We start from the raw sequence: 19,372 nt of genomic DNA, 5'->3' as shown, positions 1-19,372 counted from the left end.
ATTATCAAAATAAAAATGGATAAAATTATGAATAGTTCCTTCTATTTTTGATTTTATCGATTTTGACCACTAGTTCAAAAAAAAATGATTTTGATCCATTACGTTTTTGATTTCTTGGCCATTAACACCTGTTAATCTATTAACAGTAGTTTAAGTTGACAATTACAAAAAAAACACGTGTCCCAAATGTATTCTTTTCTTTTTCTTCCACCACCACCACCAATTAAATCAAGTATGTGTGGATTTTGGTCTCTATAATTTTAGTTCGTTCGATTTTAATCCTTTACCAGAAGTTTGAGTTGGCAATTTAAAAATTAAAAAAAAAATCACGTGTCTTATTTTGATCCTTTAACATAAGTTTGAGTTGAGGATTTAAAAATAGAAAAAATCCTCCTCCTCCTCCTCAATTAAGTATGTGTGGGTTTTTCCCACTTAAATGATTAACAAAGGGCAACTTGTTTGTTTGTTTAGTTCGATTCAAGCTTCAAATGCATCTTATTCTTCTGAGGATGATCTGATTACTGTTGTAAGAGATCACTTGGAGGGTAAACCATCACTTTTCATCTGTAAATTTTCAAATATTAGTAAACAGTCATTATTCCATTTCGGACTTCGATAAGAAACGAAAAGGTTTGCTCATTCGCTTGTTTCAAGCTTTAATCGATGAATATCGTATTTTCAGTTGTCTCAAATCGTAGCCACGGTGGTAGGTCATCGAGATTACTCCTTTGCATCAACATGGCACCCAGATGGATGCATATTCGTCACCGGAAACCAAGACAAGTCCTGCCGGGTATGGGACATAAGAAACCTCGCATTACCAGTCGCCACCCTCAAAGGAAACTTGGGTACGATAAGATCAATCCGGTTTTCATCCGATAGCCAGTTCATGGTAGTTGCATAACCAACAGATTTCGTCCACGTGTATACTTCGAATTTCGACGACAAGAGATTGACTTCTTCGACAAAATCTCGGGTGTATCGCTTAGTCCAGACGACGAATCCCTGTATGTAGGAATATGGCGTACTTCGAGTTCTTGCCTCATGAATAATCTGCTATGATTTGAGTAGAAGAGAAGAGGTTTTAGAAGAAGAATAAGAGAGATTCAAAGAAATTCATTCATTATATTCAACATAAAAAACATTACAACTGTGAAATCCATGTATATATTTTCGTGCAGTACTATGTCGTTATTCAAGAGTTTGAGCGTTTTAATACTAGGATTCGAGTTTCATCGTATATAACGATTATATATATAATTTAAATTTATTCTGATTTAGATTTCATTTTGCGAATCATTTCGAAAATCATTCCAACCTTCTATTAACTTTTGATTATCAGTATGTCTATTTGTACTTTGAATAACTGCAAATTCCCTGTTGTACATGTTCATGTAAGCCCAAACAAGCATCAACGGGGGAACAATGGAGACAAACAAAAATAAAAAAGATAGCAGAGCACACTTAATCCATGCAGAAAAAATAGTAGTTTTACTACAACATAGGAAAGCCAAATTCCTTTGATTTTCATTTCCTACATTCATCCGAGGCAGTGAACAACAATCAAAGGAAAAGAAAAAAGGTTTGGCATTTAGAGCGACAATCCAGATTCCTCATCCTCTTCAAGGGAGGATGTGTAGACAAAGTAGAGTGCCCAAATCAAGCCGAATACACCGAACAGGATCCACCCCAGAACGTTGTTGCTCAGTCCAAAGGGAAGTCCGGTTCCTTCAGTTGACATTCTGTCGTCCACTAAAGCCATGGCTGGGTTTGACACGGTCGCTGCACAGGCTGCTGCCACCAAAGATGCACTCTTGCCCATAGTTGAACCATTCTCCTCTGAGAATGAAGTACCCTTCTTCTCCATGCTACACATCACCTTCACGTTCCCCCTCTTTTCCATTTTCGGCAACCCTGGATGTAAAATTTACAGTTTGAGGTGAAAATGGAAATGACCGGCCCTTTCAATTTAAGAACCAGAAAATGCTTACCAATGGCAACTGGGGATGGAACCCTCGGCAGCAATGGCTTGTGTAAAAGGGCTGTAGGGGTGGTGGTAGTAGCCGACATGGTTGCCATGAATTATTTGCTTCAGTTGGGAGATTTTGCTACAACAATGGCAGCTGTATCGTAAGGGTGCAAATTTATTTCATATAGAACAAAATTTACAGATTAATTGGTCAAGATTCACACCAGACAGGATATAGATAGAATATCCCTTCGTTTTGATAACCCATATCTAAATAGACCCAACCAATTTCACCCACGTGCCTGTCATCCCTTCTATATAACAAAGATTGATCCAGGAGCGTTCTGTGCTGGTCGTATCATAACACGTCAAAGTTAAAGGGACCGGACCTTAACCTACAACCAATTTAAATTAATTTTCGAGCCAATTTTAAATTAATACCTAAACTTTTAAATATTTTAATTTTATCCCTAAATTACGACTACCATTTTAAATTAATCCTCAAAATTTTAAACATCTCAATTTCATCCCAAAACTATGGCATTCATTCTAAATTAGTCCCCAAACTTTTTAAACATTCCAATTTCATCCCAACTATATGTATATTCTAATTACATCCCTTATTAATAAAATCTTTAGACCAAGTTATACTATTATATATTTGAAAAAACAAAGTTTAGGTTAAACTATGATTGAAATTAATTACATATTTAAATGAATTTGGGGATGAAATTAAAATATTCAAAAGTTTAGGACTAATTTAGAAAGTGTCATAATTTAGGGATGAAATTAAAATGTTCAAAAGTTTCAAGGCTAATTTAGAATGAGAGTCATAGTTTGTGGATGAAATTGAAAAATTCAAAAGTTTAAAAACCAATTTAAAATAAGGGTTATAATTGAAAACATATGATGCAATTAACTCTTAATTTCCCATTTTCAAGAGCTTTGTAATTCTCATTGTGAAGAAGGGCCTGCTCGTTGTCCAAGCTGTTAAGAACCTTCATCAGTGCCGTAACTGTAATGAAATTAGCGAAGAAAACAGTAGCCTGAAAGTGAAAAAAATCTTCATGATAATAAAAAGTCTACTTGTTTCCTCTTTCGTTTCAAGTATTTTGGAACCTAGTGGAATTGTGATATATCAATTATGTACAGACGTATACCTACAATGCAGCATCCTACAGAAACTTATTAGCTTTGGCCATTGCCACAAATTTACTCAACCCCTGAAATGTTACTGACGCCTGAACTATTTTGGGGAGAAAAATGAGTTAAAAATTTTCATGAAAGATCGTTAAAAAATCGGATCAATAGGAATGGTTTCTGAGTGATGTAACTGGTAATGTGCTATGAATCAAATAATTCCACTTGCATGCTGCGAAATCTTCAATTATTCATGGATATTGCACTTCTGTAAGTAAGGGAGGTTGTACTGCAAATGTTTGCTCCAATAGCCTTTATATTTAGTAATTCCTATTTCCAACCAGGGTTTCATGACTCCATCATAGTGTATAACTGCCGCCTGCTCGATATCACCCCTCCAAAGGCCAGAGTTATAGCCGAGCCCTAGTGCATGCCATCTCCTTTCTAAAGCCACAGTCTCATTGTAGAAGGTAATCCAACCTAAGGGCAAGCTTCCCGCCTTCCACAATGGCCTCTTAAGTCCCTGTCACAAAAACACCACTCAAACAAGCATGAGAAACAATGAATCATACAGCATGCACCATGTTGGATACCTACCAGAAAAACGTTGTAATTTGGACGTGAATAATTCGCAATAAATCTTGACAACCACTTTTGAATTAGTATTCTTATAGATTTGTCAGAATAGAACAATATGGCATCGGAGAACAAAAAAAAAAGCAATGATGTCAATTCAAAATTATGCCAAATGGACACATTAGTTGTCAAACTCGTGATGCACAGGGCACAAGTTTCACATCCATGAAAGTTTATTTCTGGAACACTGAATTGAATATAGATACATAGTAATCAAGTTAGGAGCAGATATACTACAGCTTGCAAAATACTTCAAAGAAACTAAGATGACTATATAAACTAGATGATACTGATTCTTAGGGCAGGATAAATTCGGAACCACAGATTTTTGTTTGTTACTGTTAACCATCCACAGTAAGACATAACTAGTAGTTTAGACAAATATAGAACTTTCTGGGCAGAACAGAGGAAATGGGGTAAGAAAGAAGATTTGTTTTGAAATTTAAACAGATAAACTTTAGGTAAAATCTCTATTACTCAAGCTGATAACAATTCCAATTGACAAAGATAAGCTAAAGCACCAGATAACAGTAACTATCTTTTCAATGAATCAATTTGGAACTTCAGATTAGAATAGAACCAAGATAAAATCCACAAGCATATTTTATAAGCACAAAGCAAAAGAAAAAAACGAACGAAGGAAAGTAGTCCCATACCAGTTGCAAGTAACTTCTGTAGAGCATGGTTAACTTTTTTCTTCTCCATTCTTGGAGATCAAACAAATTCATACCAAATGCCCATGTGCAAGCATTAGCATTAAACCTCTTCGCCAAAAATGGGTTTGAGAAGTTCAATAACATATGCATAGTACGAAATGAAGCTTCACTTTCCAGACAAGTCTCCACAGCTGCGTTTACTTTGCCCTTCATGTCAACACTCCAAATTTCAGTTAAATCTCTTTGCACTACCACATCGTGATCGAAAAGAACAATCTTATTCAGTGCTGGAAAGATGTCTGGCAGATAGAACCGCAGATGGTTGAGGGCTGAAGTAAATCTTGGATCATAGGACTTTTGTTCCTTCAATGTTGAATTATACTTGGTAGACAACCAATCAAAACTTTCTACACTCTGAATATGGATTGTAGCTTTTCCAGGAGGATTTAATAAAAACCACATCGAAATTGCTGGGAGGTTTAGGTAATCGGTTACCACATGAAAAACAATTTTCTCCAGCTCCTGCATAACCAGGTCTTAGTTAACCAGGGTATATTTCATCCATTAACAGGTAAATCATGGGACCAATCCTGAGTTAACTGTAGCTAATTCATCAAAGTAAGAAGAGTAATGACAGAAGTGTATTGTCTTTTTCGAGGGGAAATTGATCTAATGGCAAGTTAGGATAAGCTTATTGTATAAAGGAAAGGATAAAGAACTCCATGGCAACTTTAGAAAAGTTCAATCCATTACTATTCATTATAAATTCCAAGTGTATCATTTATTGTCCAGAAATGTAAAACCACAGCACACAAAACTTCCTAGCGTGATTTATCGCTCACAATTCTGTTATGCGACTGTTTTGAATGACAAACACTTTCTATAAGCAACTATGTTTAACAAAAGAAAATAAAATATTGAAATTTATTGAAAATCAACAGAGCAAATAATGAAAGTTGGCAAAAGCATCTTACCTTTGCAGATGAAATTGTGGAGTTAATAACCACTGCACAAGCGAGGACATTGTCAGAAAATACTGCATAGAGATAGAGGTCTGGATCATTCAATTTTTTTTGGTTAGGGAACCGCCTTTCCTCGGGTTGAAGGGAAAAATATTCAGCTGTCAGCTGCATGGAGAGGCAGTGAAGGCCTTTAGGGGTAGTCCTTGCAGCAAGTTGAACAAGATATGCCTCTTCTGAGCCCGAATCTGTTCTTCAGCTTTATAAGCCATGGCATGAATTTTTCTGGCCATCGCAGAGCAGTCAGGGATTTAACCAACAAAACCTCCATAGATCTCATTTTCTGTGAAGCACTGAAATTAAAACATTCTTCAGATATAAAGTTCAATCGACGCAATTCAACCCTAAATTTAAGCTAATTCACTTAATAGTATTCAACAATTCAGGTTTATTATTGAATACAAAATGCATTCATAAAAGTATTATTATTTTTTCCCCATTTTTACCTCGGCAGTTCTGAATCCGTGCTGGCTTCACCGACTGTTCGTTCAACCTCTTTGATTCGTGTTCGCAACTCCTTCAGCAAGTGGGTATTATGACCAGGCTGTGCAAAATTAAGGTACACTTTTGCTATAATAACCTGATCTCTCATCTGCTTTACCTTCTCATCTGTTACCTTGCGTGATTGAGACTGGAAACGTTGATTGTGGCTATCTATTTCTTTTTTTTTTTGATAAGATTTGAAGGCCTCATTAAAAACCACCTTCTTGATTAATGGAGTTAATGTGTAAACTCCTTAATCATCTGAAGATGGAAAAGAGTGCCTTATAACTTTATTGAATAAAGTAGGAATTACAGCCTATAGGGAGAAAACCCTAACCCTTACAAATAATCACTCGAGAACAAAATACATAAAATTCAGCCTATACCAACTTTTGCTAAGGCATCAGCCTCCATGTTAGTTGTTCTTGTAACCCATCTAACAAATCCCCCACAAAACCTAAGTTTAACGACTATATCTTTAACAATATAAGCATACACAGCTGGACAAGAATCAGTTTTAATAATCCAGTCCACAGCTACCCTGCTGTCACTCTCAACAATCAAACGGAATTTTTCCCTCCCTTGGATAGATGAGACGAAAACAAGTCCCCTTTGAATAGCTTTAAGTTCCTTCAAAGTTGGAGGACCCGGACCTTCTGACTCCTGAAAAGATCCTAATATTGCACCAAGATGATCCCTTAAAATGCCTCCCAACCCACTTTTCTTCCAATCACTACTAGTGGCAACATCCACATTCAGTTTAATGAAGCCTATAGGAGGAGGACACCAGGGAACATTAGAAGACTTCAGGAACTTGTAGGACGAATGGGAATCCCCTATTGAAGGGTCCGAAATCAACGAGTCTTTAGGAATAGAGATATCCTTATACTTAGCTAGGAACCAAGATGCCAGCCTGACTCTTGCTAAAAAGAATAATTCAATCTGATCCAACTTCCCCCCTTCAAAAACAATTAAATTTCTGGTTTTCCAAACGGTCCAAATAACAACCCCAGGAATGAATGACCATATAACAGAATTTGGCTTCAACTCTTCCCAGCCTAATAAAAAAGTTTTAGCATCTTCATGAAGAACAGAACTAACACTCCACAATTGTAAGAACTTATTCCATAATGCCCACACAACCGAACAGGAAAAGAATAAATGCGAGGAAGACTCATCAACCTTTTTACAAAGAGGGCATAAAACATCGTCAATTCCTTGAACTCCTCTTCTTGCCAATTCAGTCTTAACAGCAAGCTTTTTCTGCACAATTTTCCACAGTAAGGTCTCAACTCGAGGTGGTAGTAATCCTGTCCAAACAACCTTCATCCAGAATTGAACCTCTTCGGAACCAAAAACACATTTCTTAACACAAGAACTTACTGTAAACATACCATCCCCACTGCCTTTCCAGAATAAATTAGTGTTAACTATATGTTACAAATATATTAAAACTAACATGGCTTGCTCTAGCTCTGATCATTTTGGCAAAAACAAAAAAAAAATACCCACATACCCATCCGACCCCCACACCACACAATAAGAACAAGAACCCTCAATTTGATGGCAATGTTACCAATACACAATTGTTTCAACAATTTTTGCATTACAAGCAAACCAATACACAATGTAAATTTAGTGGGAAGCAAATTCAAATACCATGAAAGGGGGTTGTGATACAAATTGATATAAGGAGATGGTATGCTGAAATTTGAAAGACAATTATAATCTCAATACCAGCTCAGTTTTTTGGTGCAGCAAACCAAATCATCTACTCTTTGTATTGATTAAAAAGAATGAGAATGAGAGATCTATAATACCAACATTTGCTTTCACCCACAAGATTAAACAAGCATACAATACTGCAACCATCTTTCGTCCAAACATGCACTCAAATGCATAGCATCTCATTATACTTCACAGTTCAAATACATACCTTTTCCCTGGAGTTCATACGTATTATATTCTGCATATTTGGATGCTCGCCTTTCCCTTTACCATAAGTTTCTGAATCTACAAAGTAGAACAAAACAGAGTCATGTTAAGTCAATAATAAAAGACGCTATATGCACCCAAGTAATACTAACCTTCAGCTTCTAAGAGTATATCAGCATCTTTTGGATCCCTTGATCGATCCGAATCATGATTCCCAACAGAGATGTGATGAACTGTAGAACTAAAATCATTCTTTTTGAAAACTACTACTTTTGGACCTTTCAGTCCTTTGGCAGTTTCCTAAATAACAAATCAACAAAGAATGAAATGCATACTGTCAAAACCATTTCAAGGAAAAAAAAATGTTCAAAGCAAACTGCAGTAGATTCATAAATCTCAAAGCTACCTGTTCAATTGCATTAAGTCTTATATCATCTGCCATATACTTCTGTATCAAACAAAGCAAATGAACTAATTAGAAATAGACCAAAAAATGAAGGGGAAAAAAAGTATACAATAGATCCAAGCAAGAGAGATTCGTACAATACTGGCTAAATCCCCCACAAAATCATTCCCCCCTGCCGTGATAGAATCATAAATGCAAAAACAATAACAGTCAACATCCGGACAGTTAAATTAAATAAAAATACAAAAGGGCAAACACAAAAATTATCAAAATTTCTTTTTAACATAAAAAAGAAGAAATCTAAAATCAATTTAACAGGAAAAAAAAAAAGAGGAAATCTAAAATTTCTGAATCAAAATTATCAAGTACTTTTCATTAATCTAAAATCAATGGATTCGAAGAGGATTACCAGTAAAAGCTATGGCTTTAAGTCTCTGTGAAACCAATTCGAATTGAGCGAATACAAAGAAAGAGAGAAAAAATAGGATTAGAATCCTCTGCCAATGACGACACTTCTTCATGAATGGATAAAACCTGCTAAAAGAAATTCTCTGGAACTCTCAAACAGAAAGTAAAATATGACAATCGCTTATTGAGTGTTTTGCTCTCCTATTCGTTCTCCAATAACAAACAAATTTCAAAGGTTCAAATCGACATCGATTCAATGCCTAAAAAAACCTAGGGTTTCTAGTTGTGATCTTCCTGCTGTTTCCAAAGGGGGAAAAGAGTATTTAAGATGTTCGTTAAAGTTTTGCGTGCGGCTGAAGTAGATGGATCTTTCCTTTTCTATTATCTTCGTTTCCAGCTTATTATTATTATTATTTTCTATTTGATCTGGAATTTAACGTTTTTCTGATCTGGAATTCTGGATTTATATATGAAATCTAGGGGTCCGAACTTTCGCTGAAAGGATTTGAATCGCGAATACATACGAGCGTGATGTACGGTGGTGCCGCTGTCATTTATTGATCATAAAAGTGAGGCTTATTGACCGTTGATATTAGTCAAATATATTAGTATTATGAGAGACGATGGATTTACACTTTTCCTTGTAGCTGTAGCTTTAAGTCAACTTATTGCTCAGATTTTGTAGGCTCTTTGTCCCTGTTACCGGATAACTGTTTCAAGCTTTCAATGTGGTCAATCTCCGGCTGCTTGTATACAGCTATGTAAGGGTAAATACACATTTTCATACTTAAATTTGATTCAAATTTCAATTTGGTACCTATCATTTTGTGTGTTCAATTAGGTACATAAATTTGTTCTCAAGGTTTAATTCTATATCCAATTTTCTTATCCAGTTAAATACTTGAATTTAACTTTTAAGTTCGAATTGGCTCATCACTTTGATTTCATGATTCAAATAAATCATTTATCATAAATATCAATTTGAATCAAAAAGTAAAATTTATGTATAATTTAAAACAATAACTAAAATTTAAGTATCAATTTAAATAAAATATAAAATTCAAATAATTAATTAATAACACAAGGATGATTGAAAATCTAAAGTGGTTCAACTCATAATAAAAGAAAAAGAGTTATATATTATTCATCTACAACATCTCGAAATTAACAACTATTATAGATAAGATAATTTTTTTTATTATATATGTGTTATTCTAAAAAAATATATAATATAAATACGAACAACAGTTTTATTGGACAAATAATCAAAACGGAAAAAAATAGGAAATATAGGTTTTGAAAAATTAATTTGAAATCTAAGTTATTTGTTAAAGTATTTTTGGAACTCGTCATGCTCTCATAATAAGTTTCATAAAATATAATTAGTAATTAGGATTCATCATGTCCTCATAACGAATTCCATCTAATTTCCATCAAGCCCACAAGACGAGTTATAATTTTCTAATATATTTTATAAAACTCATCATGAAAACATGACAAGTTACACATGTACTGTATCAAATGACTTAAATCTCAAAATAAATTTTTAATACCTACATTTTTCAAAATTTTATTTTTAGTCCACAATATTTTCAAAATTCAAGCCACAAAGAAATGTTAGCGTCTGAATAAAAGACTAGTTGCGAATCCACGTTAGATTAAACAAGTTTATAGTCTTATGGATTAAAATTTAAATGAGATTGCAATTTATAGATAAAGTTTTTTTATAGGTAGAAAATGCAAATTCAAGTTGATAATGTTATCTTGAATTAGTGGTAGTATATGTTATGTGGTGAGTGGAACGAACCCAACAAGCAATCACGGGCGTGTTTCTGTGGAAAACCTCGGGGCCAACTTCTTAAAACCATCCCCCCCCCCCTTTACCATAGTGGAATCCACTTGTAACAATATCAAGTAATTTAGTTTGCTCATATATATCTGGGGACTAATTTGTATTACTTTAATTTTTTCTTCAAATTTTGCAATAAGATCTTCAATTCTTTTAAGAGAAAAAAATACAAACTAGTGAAACTAGACAGATTACTTAACAAACCATCCGCGCAGCGTAGGCTTCTACGTCGGATCATCACCATGCAAAACATCGGCAATCGCAGCAGGTTGGCCCATGATACGCACAAACGTCAAAAGGGGACTCCACACCAACTTGGTCATGCCATCACTCACCCTATTACATTCTTGAGACGCATGTTTGAACAACAATCTCCGATCACGATCAAGAAGAGCAACAATGTGGGTGACCATCGACGAAGCAACCCTTAAACCCGAACCTCTATTAAATACAATGAGTACCTTCTTACTATCCGTATCGATGATAACATCCTACATCTCCAAACCCCATGCAATACAATACAACAACAGTGGATTTTTGGAATGACGTTTGGTTGGGGGATTTGGATCCTCTACGAGATTTGTGATTTGCACGAGGGCTTTGTTGTTAGCCACGTAAAGATGAACACCATGCTGGATTTCAACGAGGATTGGAACTGGGGTTTGCTCCCCAAGTCCCTGCCCGCCTCGGTGCTGCTTTGTCTTACGGCTGTTAAGCCGCCTTTAGCCACTAGTGGCCCGGATGTGACGGTTTGGAGATGGAATAAGCATAGGCGACTTTCTACTAAAAGCGCCTATGTTCGACGGACAACTGAAATTGCTGTCGATGAACGACCGTAGTGGAGGTTGCTATCAAAATTTCGGGGTCTACCACTCGTAAAGACATTGCTCTGACTTATTTGTAAGGAAAGATATATCATTTTTGAAACTTATTATGAGTGAAAAAGTAAGTTCATAATCAAATTTAAAATAATAACAAGGGTTACTCAAAGTATATTTAAAAAAATTAAAAAAATAAACTCATCAAGTAGTCTTAGTAATTAAAGAATATTGTTCTCTGTAGAGATTTTTAGTTCGAGAAAGAGTTTGTGTGCATTATTAATAATGAAAAAATATTCTAAATAGATATTACCTTATATTAATCTCAGACTAATAAAAAATATTTTAAAAAATAACTAAGATACTTATCATCATTTTAGGATGTATCTAAAGGTTATAAATAATTAAAATGTAATTAATTAATTATAATTATACATGTTTAACATGTTTAATAATTATGTGTCCTATTAAATTAAATCCAATTAAGATATTTTAATTAGACTCGTCAATTCTTAAAATATAGATGAAAATAAAAAAAAGCGTATAATTAATCATAATAACTTTTAAAATTTATTATTTATTTTCCACTAAGATATGCATCAAAGAAATCAATTGGAAAATGATGAATCGTTTTCCACTAAGGTTGATTTTGGGTATTTTTAAATGATTATTTTATTTTTTTAATTTAATTTTTTATTCGGGTTGGTTTAACATTGAAATTGGATCAATAATTATTTTAATATTTGTTTAAAAAATTTATCGAATTTGACGTCTAAATTTTAGAGATTTACGCTAATCACAGCGACCATCGTAGAAGAAAGAATCATGTTCGAAAACAATATCTAGAGGAGTAGAAACATGGGATCTTACGAAGAAGGTAGTCCGAGGTTAGGCGGGGTATTTTATGAGAGAAAAGACAAAGACCGTTAAAGCACGCGCCAAATGTCGAAAAAGGAGGAAGGGTAAAGTACATAAATTGTCACTAAACTATGATAAATAATGTTTTGGTCACTACAGTTTTGGAAACTATAAAATGATCCTTAAACTTCTCAAACGACTATAAAATAATCATTAAACCTTTTCAAGATATTACGAAATATAACTAAGTGGTAAAAGAAAATATTGTTCACTCTAGAAGATCTGAATTTAATGATTATAAAATTATCATTAAACTTCATCATGTTATTATTAAAAGATCATTAAACTTATCAAATGTTAAAATATAATCCTTACAATTATAAAATTTATTATTATTTTATAAACATACAATAATTATTTTGTACTAATAATTTAATAAATTTAAAGATTATTTTATAATTTTTAGAAACTTAGTGAAAAAAACATAAATTAAGCATAGTCTAGTGATACTTTATCCAGCAAGGAAAAGGAAACTTGTGTGTTAAAAAAACCTTTTGCCCTCCAATTTTCACTTTCATTTTCAGCACCGAAACAATTGCAGGCCCCATGCACCGGCAAATATCTTCTTATCATCTGCCCCCCACCTCTCCTTCATAAACACTGACATTCCCTTTTTATGTCGTCCACAAACAAAAAATACTGTGTAAAATTTTCCAAATTTCATATCTGTTCTGTTCGAATGGCAGGAGAAGTGTATCTGGTTCCGGCGGCGGAGACGCAAGTGGCTTCGGTGAAGAAGAAAATGGCGGTCACAACTAGCTGGGTTTCGATAGATGCAAAGGGTGAAGCCGCGGTTCTTGACGTCGACAAGTATGCTATAATGCGCCGTGTTCAGGTTCATGCTAGAGATCTTCGTATTCTTGATCCAATGTTATCCTATCCTTCCACTATTCTGGGCAGAGAAAAGGTCATTGTTCTCAATTTAGAGGTAATTTTGATTTTGTTTTTTTATCTCTTTCAAAATTGTTTTAATTAGATGTTTACCGAAACTGATTTTACTGATTGCAGCACATTAAAGCTATAATAACAGCAGACGAGGTTAGTTTGTAGAATACGAATAATTTTTAATATTTTTATTTGATATGATACTAAGATCGGTTTTACTTTTGTGATGATAGGTATTGCTTAGAGATCCATTTGATGATAATGTAATACCTATTGTTGCCGAACTTAAAAGGCGATTGCCTCAAGAAAATCTCACATGTCGAGGTCAAGGGGAAGAAGAAGAAGAACACCCTGGTTTGCGCAGCGGTACAAACACTGGAGAAGAAAATGGTAATACTAACTATTGGTTGAAATCAGTTTACTGAGTGTTTATTTTTTTCATTCCATGATTTTGATACATTTCATGTAGAATTTCCATTTGAATTCCGGGCATTAGAAGTAGCACTAGAAGCAATTTGTAGTTTTCTTGATGCGCGCACTAGGGAACTGGAGACTGAGACTTACCCAGCTTTAGATGAGCTGACCTCCATGGTATTTTCACTTTTTCTCTCAGGATTTGTTCATTGCTGGCTGATTTTTCTTTCAAATATTTCATTTGAAGCTAATAGTCGATTTTGATGCAACATACAATATAGCTATAGAGGTAGAATTTTGGCTCTTAAAGTTCTGCAACCTTTGTTATATTGAATATCGATTTTCTACCTTCTTATTATTCAGTAAATGTAATCGTGTTAATGCTTTAATGCGTATTCTTTGTGAAAGTGATGAAAGGATTAAAGTCACTATTACATGAATAAATGAAACCATAGAAAATACATCAACCTGTCTCTGCAAAGTTGAAATTCTATAACGACTTTAGGTTCTAACAAGTCAAAGCATTCGTCAACTACTTATGCTTATGATTTTTCTGCAACAGAATTTGAAATTCTGCCTCTTGATTGCATGTATTGTTTAGTTAGAGTAAATGCACTATTGTTCCTTTTGTCTAACCTGCCTTGCTAATGATAATGATTACTTTCTATGGTGGTACCTAAGCAGTTTTAATTGGAGTTATGAGGCTAAGTGGGATAGAGGAAATTAAAGTTAAAAGCTATAATATGTCAGGTTCATGTATCAGTTCAAAATGAATTTGGTTATCAGTGTCAAGGTTTTCTTCCTTTGTGGTTGCTAATATGACTAGTAACGTCTGCAAGTCTAGATTGTCACGGGAACAAGCTGCACATTAAGGGGTCATAAATTGTTTTAACAGCAGAGGCATCAATGACTAATGCAATGAGATATGAACGGTATGTTTTGATTTTTTTCCCTGTAATAACCAGAATGTTGAAGAAAAGGTTTTACAAGTTACAACATACCATGAAGCATTGCGATTCAGTTGTTTCGCCTTAATGCTATTGAATGAATAGAAGAGTTTCATATTTCAATGTCACTGGTTTCTAGGTTTGCTTGTAAGATAAGTTCAATTACATGCAAGAACCGTAATTATGTGCAGATTAGCAGTCGTAACTTGGACCATGTGCGTAAACTGAAAAGTGCTATGACAAGGCTAACAAATCGGGTCCAAAAGGTATGTGACTATCTACATTTAGGTTTCTGGAAGTTAAACGTCAGTTGAATTTCAGTTTCTCCTCGTGGATGAATCGTTTCTTTTTCGTTTTTTGATTTGGCTCAATGCCTAAATATATTAAGGTGGTTAAGTTTTTCATAAACTGTCCAGTGAACTCAACATTGACAATCCTTTGGCATTAATGGCTGATAAAAAGCATAGATGAAAGGTTATCTACTTAAGACTTATTCTTTATAAGTATTATGATTTTTTAGGTCAGGGATGAACTTGAACAACTTTTAGATGATGATGATGATATGGCAGACCTTTATTTATCGAGAAAGTTGGCAGGGGCATGTTCTCCTGTAAGTGGTTCTGGTGCTCCATATTGGTATCCATCCTCACCAACTATAGGTTCAAAGATATCAAGAACAAGTCGGGGAAGTGCGGTGACCATTCAGGAGGACAACGATGTCGAGGAGCTTGAAATGTTGCTTGAGGTTATTGATGTCTTGGGTTTCATTAGTTAATACAAAACCAAATATTTATGTTTTTTACTGGATTCTGCAGGCTTACTTTACACAGATTGATAGTACATTGAACAAATTGATCACGGTATGCTCCTTACTTTTAACATTTACGCCTGCTCTAATCCCAAAGATACTCTTACATTAGTATTCTTTTTCTCACCAGCTGCGTGAATACATTGACGACACAGAAGACTATATCAATATCCAGGTGATCAGCTAAATAAATTATTATTGTAAACAAGGCTAAGATGGAAAGATTGCTGAAGGAGAGTTTTGATGGTTGATGGATATGTCTGAATGTCACATTTACTTGGCATTCTTGCTTTAAAATTGAAGCTTGGAAGTTTTCTTTAGCAGTCAAAATTCCCTGAGGCAATTTACCGCCTTCAAGTATCAGGACCTAGTATGAGATCTTGATAATTCTGAATGCTTTCTGTTGCAGCTAGACAGCCATCGAAATCAGCTTATTCAGGTGCTTTTCTAAAATTAATCTCCAAGCACTTATATGTTCAGTGACATAGTTTGGTTTCATGCGTTTTTGTTGACGGGTTTTCACTGTATGTGGCAGCTAGAGCTCTTCTTAAGTTCTGGGACTGTCTGTTTGTCTATATATTCTTTGGTTGCTGCAATCTTTGGAATGAATATTCCTTATACATGGAAGGAGGGCCATGGATACATGTTTAAATGGGTATGTCTCCTATGAACACCATAGTATATAATACCAGAAACAAACTATTACATTTTTTTCAAATTTCGCCAAGGTATTTGCTTTCTTTGTCGAGAATTTTAGTCAAGAAAATACGCTATTTGAACATAGGTGGTCATCCTCACTGGACTATTATGCACTTCGACTTTCACATTGATAATGTCCTACGCAAGACACAAGGGTCTTAATGGGTCTTGAAGTAGCATATAATAAGTTTGAGCCACTCGAACGGGATAAAGCTAGGACCATGTTCGCAGATGCATCAGAAGATCAAGTAAAACTGAAATGAATTCCTTACCGTATATATTTTAGATCATGACATTATCAGGTGAACCACTGAATGCTATAAAATTATCAATTTATCATGCTTTGTGGACAGTATGGTCCGTGGGAGGGTATAGTTGTTCCTCCTATTGGTCATTGCATTTAACAGATAAGCTTATGAAGTATCACTATGTTGCCATATATTTCAGATGTTGCTTGATACTAATTGGGTTCTTTTTTGTTTTGGGGTCAAGTGTTTTTTAATTCAGGTTTACTGGAAAAATAAGTGCTCAAATTATACCCTAAGTTAATTTTAGGTGTCTAAAGAATGTTTTACTAAAAATAGATGTCTAATGTTTTCTCATTACACTTTTAGTCCCACCACATGATCACCATTTCAAGCGCACTTGGATCTGCAGATGGAAGATGGATCTAAAGGGGAAAGATCAGATCCTTAATTATAAACCCTAAATCCCTTTCGTCACTCCATTTTGCATTAAGCCTGTAATTTATGCCATTGTCCAGATGGTTAGTAGACCACTTAATGACTGATACGATAATTAAGAAAATGATAATGAGTAAAACAAACATGATCGAAAAACAAGGAAGTCGAGGTGGGAATTAGATAACAAAGAGGCTGTGGATATCCTCAACGATCCTCCACGGTCGGATGAGGCGACCCTCGTTCGAAGAATCCAGAGTTTTATCGAACTCCAATGGAATGTCAAGATATCCCATATCCACCGGGAAGCAAACCGCGTTGCTGACGCTTTGACTCACCTAGGACAAAGTGGACAGATAGGTCTCTCAGTTATGCAGCATCCGCCTGAAGGCATACAGGTCAGAATCTCATCACCCTGGACATGTAAGGGTAAGAAGCTTATCACAACACTGTTTTCGCAGTGTTCTTCTTTGTAACCTCAAAAATTAAACATCAAAAAAGAAATATTGAAAGATAATGAAGAATAGGAATAAATCTCAAATGTAATCAATACATGAATATATTTTCATTTAAATGAATTTAGGGTAAAGTATATAAATAGTCCACAAACTTTTAGGGTGCTTGCATTTTGGTCACCCAACTTTTGAAATTTGCAATACAATCATCGAACTTTTAGTTTATTTTCAGTAAGGTCCCTGTTGTTACTTCTCGTTAGTTTTTGCTAATGTGACACTTAACTCCCGTTAACCCCCTTCTTATTTTCTTCTTTTTCTCCTTCTTCTTAACCAACGACGGACGGAGGAGGGACGACGGCGAGGAGGCACGACCGATTGGGTTCTGGTCAGAACGGTGTGGGGACTCCAATGGTGGTGGCGATGCAACGAACGAACAACCCAATAGGCCAAAAATTGATTAAAATAGAAAAGGAGCGTTGGGGTTTTTCGACGAGATTCTGTGCCCTCTCCACGACAAACGGAGGCGGGTATCAGTGAGTGGTTGAGGGGTTTTCGTTGAAATGGGGTTGCGCTCCTATTGGTACTGACTGTGACGGTCACCGACGACTGACGATGGAGATCGAGGATGGGTGTTTGAACAGTATTTTCGCGATTTGGGAAGAACGGTGGATGATGAGTATGAATCGAAAGTCGAGGTATGGTCGGGAGGCGACACCGGTGACAATGGTGTTGGTGGTGCGAGCCACCGCTGACTGGAGGCGGGATGACTGAAGTTGAGAGAAGAAGAAGAAGAATGAGAAGAAGGGGGTTAACGGGAGTTAAGTGCCACGTCAACTAAACCTAACGGGAGGTAACGACAGGGACCTTATTGAAAACAAACTAAAAGTTTGATGACCGTATTGTAAGTTTCAAAACTTGGGTGACTAAAATGTAAGTTCCATAAAAGTTCAAGGAATATTTATATACTTTACCCATGAATTTAATTGTTTAAATATATATACCAATAAATATAAAATTACGATACATTAGTAATTAATTTATTAAAATTGAATCAAATCATTTTTATAAGTATCATTATATAGAAATCAAAATTTATATACTACATTATATTGAACGGAGTAGTATTGGTACAACATCTGCTCAAATCAAATCAAAACAAATATCCCTGTAACACCCCAAACTATGGGTTAGTGACTAAATGGTAAACTTTCAGAATTTGGTGATTAAAGTAGAAGAATGGATTAGTTCAATGATTTATCTGGAAATAAATCCTAAAAGTTGTTAGTAATTATCAAATGAAGTAGAGGACAAAATGGTCATTTGACTAATAAATGAATTAAAAATAGATATGATAAGGATATATATGTTAGAGGGGATAAGGATGAAGAGATATTCTCTTCATCATCTTCTTCTTCTTCTTCTTCATGTACGAGAGAAAGAAAGAGCCAAGCTTGCAAAGGTAAGATTCCTTGTTAGCTTATTATTTGTTAATTTTAAGAGTGGGTTTTGATCATTAGATAATACTTAAGCTTATGGAAAGCTTAAGTTGTCCTAAAATCAAAAGATAAATAAGTTATGAAAGATTAAAGAAAATGAGTTTCTAAAGGAAATTCTGGAAAAGAGTTAGTAAGTGAATTTTGAGAAGGAATTTGACTTGTCATCAATCTAATTAAGAAATATGGAGTGTTAGAATTAGATTTAAAACATGTTAAAAATCTGGTATGATTCTTGAAGTTAATAAAGAGGAGAGGATATTAAGGTTAAAGAAGAGATAATTGATTATAAACGAGTTTAAACATGTATATGAAAGTTAGGAATATGAAAGGGGATGAAATATGAAGCATTTGAGTGAAGAGTTGATGATTTTCGGGTTCAAAAAGAGGTTCTGGGCAAAGTGCATCGAAGCACATTCATAGTGCATCGATGCATCAAGGTTAAAACCCAGAAATTTGTTTGAAGGTGTATCGATGCACAGGTAGTGCATCGATGCACTCTTTTAAAATAGAAACATCGAATGCAATTAGTGCATCGATGCATAAGGCATGCATCGATGCATCCCAGTGATAATACAACATCGAATGCATTTTATGCACCGATGCATCAGTAGTGCATCGATGCATACTTTCATTGAAAGATGAAATTGGCATTTTTCTTAGTCTAAGGAGTGAACCATTAGAGTATATTAGTTATAATACTGATATAGATCTATGAATGATTATGTAGATATAGAACGTGATCCCATTTAGA

At 34.8% G+C, this 19,372-nt stretch overlaps 2 protein-coding genes and 1 pseudogene across 2 annotated transcripts; 1 reads left to right on the top strand and 2 right to left on the bottom strand.

Annotated features, from left to right (window-relative positions):
- Positions 1–1,434: 1,434 nt before the first annotated feature.
- Positions 1,435–2,134, bottom strand: LOC120127135 (photosystem II reaction center W protein, chloroplastic-like). Its single transcript, XM_039145126.1, has 2 exons — positions 1,992–2,134; positions 1,435–1,914 (listed from the first exon to the last, which is right to left on the bottom strand). The coding sequence occupies exons 1-2, from the start codon at positions 2,077–2,079 to the stop codon at positions 1,592–1,594; spliced, it is 411 nt and encodes a 136-aa protein (XP_039001057.1). The 5' UTR covers positions 2,080–2,134; the 3' UTR covers positions 1,435–1,591.
- Positions 2,135–3,040: 906 nt separating this feature from the next.
- LOC120127126 lies at positions 3,041–9,136 on the bottom strand (annotated as a pseudogene).
- A 3,736-nt stretch (positions 9,137–12,872) lies between these two features.
- On the top strand, positions 12,873–16,431 carry LOC120127127 (magnesium transporter MRS2-I-like). Its single transcript, XM_039145119.1, has 11 exons — positions 12,873–13,165; positions 13,246–13,275; positions 13,356–13,512; positions 13,592–13,713; positions 14,675–14,749; positions 15,004–15,228; positions 15,299–15,343; positions 15,422–15,466; positions 15,701–15,730; positions 15,827–15,946; positions 16,076–16,431. The coding sequence occupies exons 1-11, from the start codon at positions 12,917–12,919 to the stop codon at positions 16,160–16,162; spliced, it is 1,185 nt and encodes a 394-aa protein (XP_039001050.1). The 5' UTR covers positions 12,873–12,916; the 3' UTR covers positions 16,163–16,431.
- Positions 16,432–19,372: the final 2,941 nt, after the last annotated feature.

Source organism: Hibiscus syriacus, unplaced genomic scaffold (assembly GCF_006381635.1).
Source record: "Hibiscus syriacus cultivar Baekdansim isolate YM2019G1 unplaced genomic scaffold, ASM638163v2 tig00110462_pilon, whole genome shotgun sequence".
NCBI classification, from domain to species: Eukaryota; Viridiplantae; Streptophyta; class Magnoliopsida; order Malvales; family Malvaceae; genus Hibiscus; species Hibiscus syriacus.
Note: the sequence above shows the minus strand (reverse complement) of the source record. Positions and strands in the feature narration are given on the sequence as shown.

Coding starts and splice junctions, on each gene's coding strand:
- LOC120127135 (XM_039145126.1), bottom strand. CDS start 2,079: ATGGCAACCATGTCGGCTACTACCACCACCCCTACAGCCCTTTTACAC. Junction 1,915..1,991: donor TCCATCCCCAGTTGCCATTG/GTAAGCATTTTC, acceptor TTTTACATCCAG/GGTTGCCGAAAATGGAAAAG.
- LOC120127127 (XM_039145119.1), top strand. CDS start 12,917: ATGGCAGGAGAAGTGTATCTGGTTCCGGCGGCGGAGACGCAAGTGGCT. Junction 15,229..15,298: donor AGCTTGAAATGTTGCTTGAG/GTTATTGATGTC, acceptor TGGATTCTGCAG/GCTTACTTTACACAGATTGA. Junction 15,731..15,826: donor ATCGAAATCAGCTTATTCAG/GTGCTTTTCTAA, acceptor TGTATGTGGCAG/CTAGAGCTCTTCTTAAGTTC.